Consider the following 11,428-nt stretch of genomic DNA (forward strand, 5'->3'; position numbering starts at 1 on the left):
TAAACAACTTTCCATTTTACTTCTGTTATCAAATTTGCTTCATTCTCTTGGTATAATCTGTTGAAGGAGCAACAATGAACTACTGAGAGCTAACTGGACACATCAGGTGAGCCAATGACAAGAGGCATATATGTGCAAAGACCAATCACCAGCTAACTCCCAGTAGTGCATTGCTGCCTTCTAAGCATATCTAGGTCTTTTTTTCCACAAAGGAGGACATAAGAATGAAGCAAATTAGATTACAGACATAAATTAGAAAGTTGTTTAAAATTACATTCTCTATCTTAATAATGATCGCTCCCATAATTGCCCACTGACTGATTAACACAACCTCCGCTGTTTTATTGGTTGGCTGAGACCTTTAAAACATGAGAACATGAAAATGAATTATTTTTTAAACAAAGATACTCTACTTGTAATCAAGCCCTTTGCCGGTATATCTACCTATACGGAAAGTTTCTGTATAAGCTATCGACAAGCTATGTAAACACAGCCAGCAGAAGAAATTACACTCCCAATGGGGTGTAAAATAGATAAGAAACAAAATGTTATTCTTATATTGTTCTTGCTAAGTGTAGTACTTTGGTTTACTAACAGATATAAGGAAGCATGTCTGTGTACTCAAAGTTATAAAATAGAGATCTGATTTTATCTGCATGCTCAACCCATTTTAATAGGTTGTGGTTTGAAAGCACAAATCCAGCTATTTCATATACACAAATAAACCTGAAATGCAGTTACTCATACACTTTATAATCTGCAACTAGAAACACATTAAAGGGACAGTATACATCAATTTCCATATAACTGCATGTAATAGACACTACTATAAAGAATAATATGCACAGATACTGATCTAAAAATCAAGTATAAAACCATGTAAAAACTTACTTAGAAGCTCCCAGTTTAACACTGTTAAAAGGGTAGCTGGAACACCCACTGCCAATGGGAATTAGTAGACACTCCCCCTCCCCTTCCTTTGCATATGAAAAGACCCTTTACACAAACAGGAGCAAGCTGGAGTAAGTATACATCAGTATTCTCCTAAAACTTTGGGGCTTGTTTTTTTTTTTTTTTTTTTTTTAAAACACCTGTATGGTCTATATAAATGGATCATCTACAAAACATTTATCCAAAGAGAAATCTAGTGTATAATGTCCCTTTAAGCGGCAAGGGGGGGGGGGGCTATATTAGCATAACTACTGCTATTAAACAGATTCACCAACTGCCCGTGTGTCTTATATTCTGTAACTTAGCTCTAGAGAAGATGGACCTTTTTTATTACTATAAAACCTGTCTGTTCTAGCTGCAGTTTTGCAACTGATACCTCCAAGTTAAATAACTTGTTTGTATTCTGGCTCTGTACTTCACACCTGATAATCCAATCTCACAGCCATGATCCTACATGCATAATAAACGCAGCAAGGTGAAGAATAGATTTGTTCTATAAAGCCCAAATGAATGCCCTCCCTGTGAGTATAAATGTGTAGTAGCTAATTCTGAATTCTATCCAACTATCTATCATTTATCTACTCTATGGACATTTAATTTATATAGATTTTGAATGACAAATTTGATGACTTATCCTCCTCACTGTATTCATTATGGAAAAACAAGGTTCTCTCCTAGAGTAATGTATTATTTGTTCTAATTGTACATGTAATGATATTCAAATGGTTACATGAACAGTAAAGTGTCAGGAAAAACTTACAGAATCTTTGTTTTTTATGAATTAAGAAATTATTCAGATTATTTTATAACGATTCAATGGATCACAAATAATATATAGATTAGTGGAGTAATGTATTGGTAATTATCTTCAACAGTACAATATATAGATTTGCCTAATTACCATTCTACTAATTATCTTGGTTTACAGACATTGAGTCTATTATGCAGTTAAATTAATGAGTATCACATCAACACCAACATGTATTTGCAGCATGTCACAGTGATTTGGGTGTTATTAGCATAACATTGAGCTGGAAATAGGTGAGAACAACTTTTATCCTCTTGATGGTTAGGTCATTTATGTCATAGAATAACAGGTGTGAAGAACCTTTCAAACCAAACCACTATATAAGTCAGGGCATCTTTAGGACTTTAGGTCAGTTCCACAGAACTTCTCAGTAAGCAACATCTCTCACAATGGAATACAAAAGTGCACTTCAGAGGATTTCCTTTCCTGTCATATTTTGGTGTTTATTATCCATCCATCAGGTCCAAGGGATCCCAGCAGTTAAAGACATAGAGGACTTGAAGATTTCTCCTTCAGTATTCAACATGAGACTGAAGGCATCTTCCACTTTACATAGAAGCAGCCACCCTCAAGGTACAAGATTCCCCCTCTACATGATGCAACTCTACAAAACTCTTGTCAGTGGAAATAATACTAATATATCAACCATGGAACAGAATGCTCTTCAAGAATCTGATCTGGTGCTAAGTCTCATCGCAAAGAGTGAGTATATGATTTGAATTCTGTAAAAAAGATTGTAATTTTCTCTTCAGTAAGCTGTCTATATTAATTAATTATATTAATTAATTTATAGGGGCATATACCCATATAATAATAATTAATTCCCTTACTATAAGAATATAAGCATAATGTATGGAATAGTTTTACTAAAATTGTATTTATAGATTAAAACATTTTCATTTTTTTATTTTTTATTTGTGAATCAAAAAACGCCTTTCTATTAGACAATATTATATATATATATATATATATATATATATAAGACACACACATAAAGACACACACACACACATATATATATACATATATATACACACACACACACACATTCAGTCAGTAAAATACTGGATATAGGAAATGTAAATAACTTTCTCTAGCCAAATTCAGTTTTTGTAGGTTCATTTGTCTGGTTTCTGCTATTAAGGGTTGGCCTTTTGTTTTTTTGTTCTGTCATTAAGATGAATGGCTGCTTTATAGTTAAGATTGAATGCTTAAGTCTTCAAGGTGTTGTATATTTGGCTTCAGACGTCTGTTAAAATGACACTCAGTAACCCCAATACACATTTGCATGTTTGGCATTTAGTCTCCCCCCTCTGCTCACTTGTGGGATCTGGAAGTTTTTTTAAAGTAAACATTGCATTGTATAAAGTTATGGAATGTTAATATATTATTAAAAAATAATAAAATATTATTAAAAATATTTTTTCTATCTTTTTTTTAAATCTAGGCTGCATCGTAGTGGGCAGTAATTGGACCCTATCATTTGACATGTCCTCTCTATATACAAGCAATGAGCTGAGATTGGCTGAGTTAAGAATTCGCCTCCCAACTTTTGAGAAGTCCCACAATGTCACAGTGAACATTTATCACACCAAGGCAGGACACAAGGTATTCTTGGGATCATTTAAGACTGATCCATCTGTTGTGCCCTACTCTGTTTGGAAGATCTTTAATATCACAAAAATGCTACAATTCTTCCTCAGTCAAGGTGAAATGTTTATAAAAGATGACTACATAGAGGCCAAAGATACCCCAGAAAGAGGCTGGGAAACAAGTCCCGTGAAAACAGAGCTCCTAGACACATTGAATTCGGATCATTCCTCTCACAGCACATCAGTGAGAGCCATGCTGGTGGTATTTACCAAGGACAAACCATCGACCAACATGTCTGGATCATCCAGTCTAATCAAGACTGTGACAACTTCAAAGTATGTAATGGTAGAGAATGTTACCAGGACAACCAGTGGAAGGAGACACAGAAGAAATCACATCATGATGAACAACATTGCTCCTCAGCCTGTTGAAGATGGGACACCCCTGTGCAGGAAGGTGGATATGATAGTGGACTTTAAAAAGATTGGATGGGGCGATTATATTATCTACCCTAAAAGCTTCAATGCCTACAGATGTGAGGGAGCCTGTCCAATTCCTGTCAGCGAGGTCTTCAAGCCAACAAATCATGCATATATAAAGGTAAGATTACACTTCTCATCTATGTTTTGCTGTTCCCATGTTCATAGAAAAACATTAAAACAATAGAAAGGTAAAAATGAAATGTGCATATGTGCATTTCAGCTTGAAATGAATCATTTTTGCGATATACCGTTATACGGTTTTTTTTAGTGGCATACGCACATATCCTGTGAGGGCACGTGCACCAGTATTCAAACACTATGCTTGCTTGGAGAGCTGGCAGTGGTGTGTATAGCTTCTGAAAACGTCATACAAGGTACTGCTGACCCTTTTACAGGATATGTGCATATGCCGCAGAGAAACAGTAGAAGCTTTTTTGCTAATGGAAGTATATTGCAAAAATACTTCTATTACAAACTGAAACGCACCTATGCACATTTCATTTTGACCTTTGAATCCCTTTAATGATGCCTTTATGTGAAATACTTATGTGTGTGTATCTATCTGTCCATCTTCTATCACCAATCTGCTTATAAAGCCCAGATATAGCTTTTATAAAAATCATATATAATAACATTATTCATATGTGCCTAACATCACATGGCACTTTAGATTGTGTGCACTTTATAGGGACACTCAAGTCAAAATTAAACTTTCATGATTCAGATAGAGCATTGAATTCTAAACATCTTTCCAAATTACTTCCATTAACAAAATGTGCACAATCTCTTTATATTTACACTTTTTGAGTCACCAGTTCCTACTGAGCATATGCAAGAATTAACAGAATATACATAATGCATTTGTGATTGGCTGATGACTGTCATATGATACAGGGGGGGGGGGGGGTGGAAATAGACATGACTAAAATTTTTCTTAAACAAATCTACTCGTTTAAAGTTCAAACTCAGTGCTATTGCATTGTCTTTTAATAATGCATTTGTTGATTAAGCAAAACTACTGTCCTTTAAGGCATCACTGCTTCACTGAAGGAAATATTCTTCTAAGATAAATTATTCCCCAAAATGCATCTAATCAAATATGTACATAAAGGTCAACAGTATATTGCTTTTAGCTTTTTTTGTTAATGCTGAGATAGGGATCATGTACCTGCACTTGGGATTACACAGAAGCTGCATGGTGGGTAACTTGCTTGCCTCTCAATCAAACTAGAAATTTGTATGGCCCGGCCCAGTCCCCCTCCGACTCAGCCCCGCCCCCATCTGGCTCAGCCCCACCCCCTTCGGCTCAGTTTTGGGAATTTAAAGTTGGTGGGAGTGGGGTGTTAGAAAATAATGGCACTGAAAACTGCCTTTACATTGCGGTCTATGGCAACTGTGTGTTCCCATAGACCGCAATGTAAATATATATGTATATGGTTATATACATATATTTATGTGTTAATATGGGTATATGTACACATATTAACACATAAATATATATGTATATATTCATATACATATATATTTAAAAAATGCTGCCTATCGCTGCGCTGCTTAGTATGCAGTGCAACAATAATTGAGTAATTGAGTGGCGAACTACTACTGGACGTCTTGTTCACTTCACAATAGTAATTAAAATAAATAATACTGTACATAGATGATCGATTCATCACTCATGATCAATTCTGAGTTCAGACTGTCTGTCTTGAACTGACTGTGCCTGCCTCTGCGTTGCTGCCAAGTGCCAAATTGCCGCCGGCCGCTTTGAGTGTGACCGTTGTGTCTTTCTTCCTTCCAACAAGTGACCCCATGTGGCCTGCACTTACTCTACACGGTTCGGGTTGCTGACGCAGCCGCTCCCAGGCTCCCTCCACTATTATGTCACGTGGACGTGGTGTGGGAGAAGTTGAACGGAAGAAGACAGAGTCAGACTGTCAGTCAACTCACCTCAGTGATGTAAGCAGCCGCCGGTCCGGTCCACATAAAAATTCCTCCCTGGCCTGGCCCGCCACCTCCCTCATCCTCCACCCAGTGACATCTGTGACAGACTGAGCCTGTGACTGAGTGAGAAACAGACACAGACTCAGTCACTATCTAAGTGATTCTATCTTCTCTATTTGGCAGTAGTTGCGGTAAGCAGTAAGGTAAAACTTGCGGAGTGGGTTACTAGACAGTGCACTGTCTGTGCAGGCCACTCACTCAGTCGCAGACAGTGAGAGTGAGTAAGTGAAAATGTAAAACAATTTAGATCTGATGCCAGCCGCAATTTTTATCACAACTTTGCAAGCAATAATACTATAAATATTAATCACATTCACAATGCACCATATACAGCAGAAGCCAGCCTGAGGCTGAGCCCTCAGTCCAGCTGAGCTGCCGGCCGGCGGCCCACCGGGATGCTTGCCGGTATCCTGACTGGCCAATCCGGCCCTGCTAGTACACCCACGTGTACTTAAAGATCAGCCTATATAATGGCACATAGGATAAAACATAAAATGATAAATCGTATATATAAAGAAACTCTGCAATATACTTTTATTATTTATTTTGTCCCCTTTTTCTCGAATTCCGTTTTGAAATTGTGAGCTTTTCATTTCCTATTAGAAATGGAAGTGCAGAACACTGTTATATTCCACACAGCTATTGGCTGCACACTCTAGTGACCTATTTATAACTGTCCCTAATTGGCCACAGCAGAGAGGGTAACCTAAGTTACAACATGGCAGCTACCATTGCTTTATAGACACAACTGTTACACTTTTTAAGTATTAAACAGCTAATGAAACTTTAAACAATACATATACATGTTATTCTCTGACTAATCTTTTCTTTGAATGCATCTTTTTATTTAGCATTTATTTAGTGTTTAATGTTCCTTTAAAGGGGGCAATCTAGTGTTAAATCAGGCACATAATATTAAAATTATTGCAAATCTGTTAAGATAATATAAAAATACATTTATTCATCTAAATTATAAATGATTTCAAGACATTAAATATAACTTGCTATGATGCATATGATGTCTGCAAGAATTGTTATAAACTTCGCTTCTCCATTCTGTTAACCGTTTGGAAGTCAAATGTTAAGCTTTTAAATTTAAACCAAACATTATGCAGCAGTATACAATGTCTGATTTCTAGTACTGTTCATTGGCTGATAAAGACACCTCCCTCAGCTTCAGTGGAGAACGCCAAACCTAAAACAAACACTTCTGTTTATTCACCAGATCATGCAGTTATTATTTATATATATATTTTTTAAATGCCCAATTTTAGCACTCCTATACAAATTACATGCACAGCTATACATACTTTTGTATACACATTTCTAAGGATGGCTCTCATTATATTACTTTTCTAACAGTTGTTTCTCAAGCTTATTGACAACTTTATTTCATATTTATGGAGGCAAATTCCTGTTAAAAATATGAAGTTGTCCTTAGGAATGAGTTGTGCACAAATATGTATTTCCTGTTAGCTTCAATATCAATTTAAAAAGAATTTACTCTTTTTTTATTTTTCAAACACACATTTAAAGGGACAGTAAACACCTTGTAATTACAAGACATTTCTGCAGTGTTGCTATATAAAAACACATCAGCCAAGTCTTAATGTTTTTAAAACAAATTAACATGATTTTTTCTGCAATTATTTCCAATAGCCAAACTCTGCCTACTATTTCCCTTATTTCGATGAGACAATCTGGGCTTAAAGGGATACTGAACCCAAATGCACCTGCTGCTAGCTCTGCTACATATATGTTCCTTATTTGCTTTAACTGATAACAACTGCAAATAAAATAATTTTATACTAATTTTATGACTGTGTCTAGCCTGGTAGTCTGCTGACTTAAAGGGACACTGAACCCAAATTTTTTATTTTGTGATTCAGATAGAGCATGCAATTTTAAGCAGCTTTCTAATTTACTCCTATTATCAATTTTTCTTTGTTCTCTTGCTATCTTTATTTGAAAGAGAAAGTTCAGTACAATGGACAGCACTTGTTTATTGGTGGATGAATTTATTCACCAATCAGCAAGAACAACATAGGATGTTCATCAAAAATGGGCCGGCATCTAAACTTACATTCTTGCTTTTCAAATAAAAATATCAAGAGAATGAAGAACATTTGATAATATGAGTAAATTAGAAAGTTACATAAAATTGCATGCTCTATCTGAATCACAAAATAAAACATTTGGGTTCAGTGTCCCTTTAAGTCAGCAGACTAGCAGGCTAGACACAGTCATAAAAATGATTTTATTTGCAGTTGTTATCAGTTAAAGGGACAGTCTACACCAGAATTTTTATTGTTTTAAAAGATAGATAATCCCTTTATTACCCATTTCCCAGTTTTGCATAACCAACACAGTTATAATAATATACTTTTAACCTCTGTGATTATCTTGTATCTAAGCCTCTGCAAACTGCCCCTTTATTTCAGTTCTTTTGACAGACTTGCAGTCTAGCCAATCAGTGCCTGCTCCCAGATAACTTCTTGTGCACGTGCACAGTGTTATCTATTTGAAATACGTGAACTAACACCCTCTAGTGGTGAAAAACTGTTAAAATGCAATCTAAAAGAGGTGGGCTTCAAGATCTAAGAAATTAGCATATGAACCTCCTAGGTTAAGCTTTCAACTAAGAATACCAAGAGAGCAAAGCAAAATTGGTGATAAAAGTAAATTGGAAAATTGTTTAAAAATTACATGCTCTATCTGAATCATGAAAGTTTATTTTGGCCTAGACTGTCCCTTTAAAGCAAATAAGGAACATATATGTAGCAGAGCTAGCATTGATTACATAAATAGAGGGCAAAATAAATATTGCAAATTAGTTTCATTATGCATAGCAACATTTTATATAAATATCTCAAGATGTTTACTGTCCCTTTAACATGTGTCTTTATTATGTTTTTTATGCTTTTTGTTTTGTTCTCATAGTATTTATTACAGAGAATACTATATGTAGATAGTGTGCTTGTCTGGAGAACTTTATGGCAGCAGTTTTGTGAGAATCCTTTTGAGCATTAAGTAGCAGCAAACATTGTTAAAAGCATTCTTGACACATGCACTCTCCTGAGCCTACCTACCTGCTTTTCAACAAAGGATGCCAAGAGAACAAATTAAATTTGATAGTAGACACAAACTGTAACTGTTTTTTTATTATCAATTTTTCTTCGTTCTCTTGCTATCTTAATTTGAAAAAGTAGGCATTTAAGCTAAGGAGCCAGCCAATTTTTGGTTCACAACCCTGGACAGCTCTTGTTTATTGGTGGGTGAATTTATCCACCAATCAGCAATAACAACCCAGGTTGTTCACCAAAAATGGGCCGGCATCTAAACTCTTACATTCTTGCTTTTCAAATAAAGATACCACGAGAATGAAGACAATTTGATTATAGGAGCAAATTAGAAAGTTGCTTAAAATTGCATGCGCTATCTGAATCACGAAAGAAAAAATTTGGGTTCAGTGTCCCTTTAATTTACAAATATAATTGTATTCTAATAATCTAAATTTTGTATGCCACGCCTCACTTAAAGGACCAGTAAATACAGAAGATTTGCATAATCAACAAATGACTGAGAAAAAAACCCAAAGCAATAGCATTTAGTCTGAACTTTAAATTAGTAGTATATTTTTTGACAAATTTTAAAGTTTTATGTCTATTTCCACTCCCCCGTATCATGTGACAGCCATCAGCCAATCACAAAAGCATATACATATGTTCTGTCAAGTCTTGCACATGCTCAGTAGTGCAAATATAAAAAGACTGCACATTTTGTTAATAGAAGTAAATTGGAAAGTTGTTTAAAATTGCATGTTGTATCTGAATCATGAAGGTTTACTTGAGTGTCCCTTAAAGGGACATAATACCCCCAAATGTTTATTTTATAATTCAGATAGAGCATAACATTTTAAACAGCTTTCCAGTTTACGTCTATTATCACATTTGCATCACACTCTTGGAATCCTTTGAAGGAGCAGCAATGCACTACTGTGAGCTAGCTGACCACATGGAATGAGCCAATAACAAGAAGCAGCCACCAATCAGTAGCTAGCTCCCAGCATTGCATTGCTGCTCGTGAGCCTAACTAGGTATGCTTTTCAACAAAGGATACCAAGAAAACAAGGTAATTTAGATCATAGAGGTAAATTAAAAAGTTGTTTAAAATTGCTTGCTCTGTCTGAATCATGAAAGTTTAAAGGACCAGTCAACACAGTAGATTTGCATAATCAACAAATGCAAGATAACAAGACAATGCAATAGCACTTAGTCTGAACTTCAAATGAGTAGTAGATTATTTTTCTGACAATTTTAAAAGTTATGTCTTTTTCCACTCCCCTGTACCATGTGACAGCCATCAGCCAATCACAAATGCATACACGTACCATGTGACAGCCATCAGCCATTCACAAATGCATACACACTTATTCTTGCACATGCTCAATAGGAGCTGGTGACTCAAAACGTTTAAATATAAAAAGACTGTGCACATTTTGTTAATGGAAGTAAATTGGAAAGTTGTTTAAAATGGCATGTTCTATCTGAATAATGAAAGTTTCATTTTGATTGAGTGTCCCTTTAATTTTGAATTTACTGTTTTTGTAATCATTTATGTTGTGTTTTCCATCTTAGAATTAATTTAATTCTCTTTTTTGTTTCTTTAGAGTTTGGTTAAGATGTATGACCCTTACAAAGTGGACTGTCCGTCTTGTGTGCCTGTCAAAATGAAGCCCTTATCGATGTTAGTGCACGAGGGTGATGACGTCGCTTTAAAACGTCACGAAGAGATGGTGGTTGAAGAATGCGGATGCCATTAAACAGAGATTAAACTAAAAGAAAACTGTAAATAATGTAAATACTAATATTTAGAGAAAATGTATCATCCTGTTGCGTCACAGATTATAATATTGTTTTATATGTACATTTCATTATACTATAACTAATTTATAAAATATTATTTAATTTATACATAATTTTTTGTCTTGAATTTCATTTATATTCAAAAAAACATGCTCTTAAAGGAACACAATACTCATTTTATTTTTATCTGGTCTCATGATCAAAAACATTTCAACATGTATTACAGAGCTTTGTCTTTTTTGAAAAATGGATGTTTCTGTGCTGAATAAACTGACTTTTTTTTCTAAGGGAGTTGTCCCTGTCAGCAGGACTCTGTTACACATAATCATATAATTCCTGTTAGTTTCACATAAAATGTAATCAACTATTGCAATGCCCCTTTTTTTACACAATACACAATATACAATAATACAATTTAATATGTTTAATATGTTTAACTGCACCTTTTTTTATCCTGATATATATTTAACCCCTTCACTACTGGGAATTTCATGGAAAAATCTGCCCAAACTACCAGAGATTTTTTTTTTTTTTTAGCATTTTTGCTATCACTCCATTTAAACAAATATAGATCCTTTGTGTTTTTTTATTTACCTATGGAAATTATATACAGTATATATTTAAAGAAAACAACCCAATGTATTGATCTAGGCCCATTTTGGTATATTTGATGCCACTATTTGACCACCAAAAACAATCATATATATAAAAATGATATTTTTGCAAAT

At 34.8% G+C, this 11,428-nt stretch overlaps 1 protein-coding gene across 1 annotated transcript; it reads left to right on the plus strand.

Moving 5' to 3' along the window:
• Window positions 1-10: 10 nt before the first annotated feature.
• On the plus strand, window positions 11-10,663 carry LOC128643794 (nodal homolog 2-A-like; the record flags this gene model as incomplete). The annotated part of the gene is made up of 4 exons (XM_053696616.1): window positions 11-50; window positions 2,240-2,461; window positions 3,207-3,952; window positions 10,505-10,663. Coding segments are annotated over 4 exons (1,161 nt in total), but the record flags the coding sequence as incomplete, so codon positions are not given.
• Between the last annotated feature and the right edge of the window lie 765 nt (window positions 10,664-11,428).

Source organism: Bombina bombina, chromosome 1 (assembly GCF_027579735.1).
Source record: "Bombina bombina isolate aBomBom1 chromosome 1, aBomBom1.pri, whole genome shotgun sequence".
Classification (NCBI taxonomy): domain Eukaryota; kingdom Metazoa; phylum Chordata; class Amphibia; order Anura; family Bombinatoridae; genus Bombina; species Bombina bombina.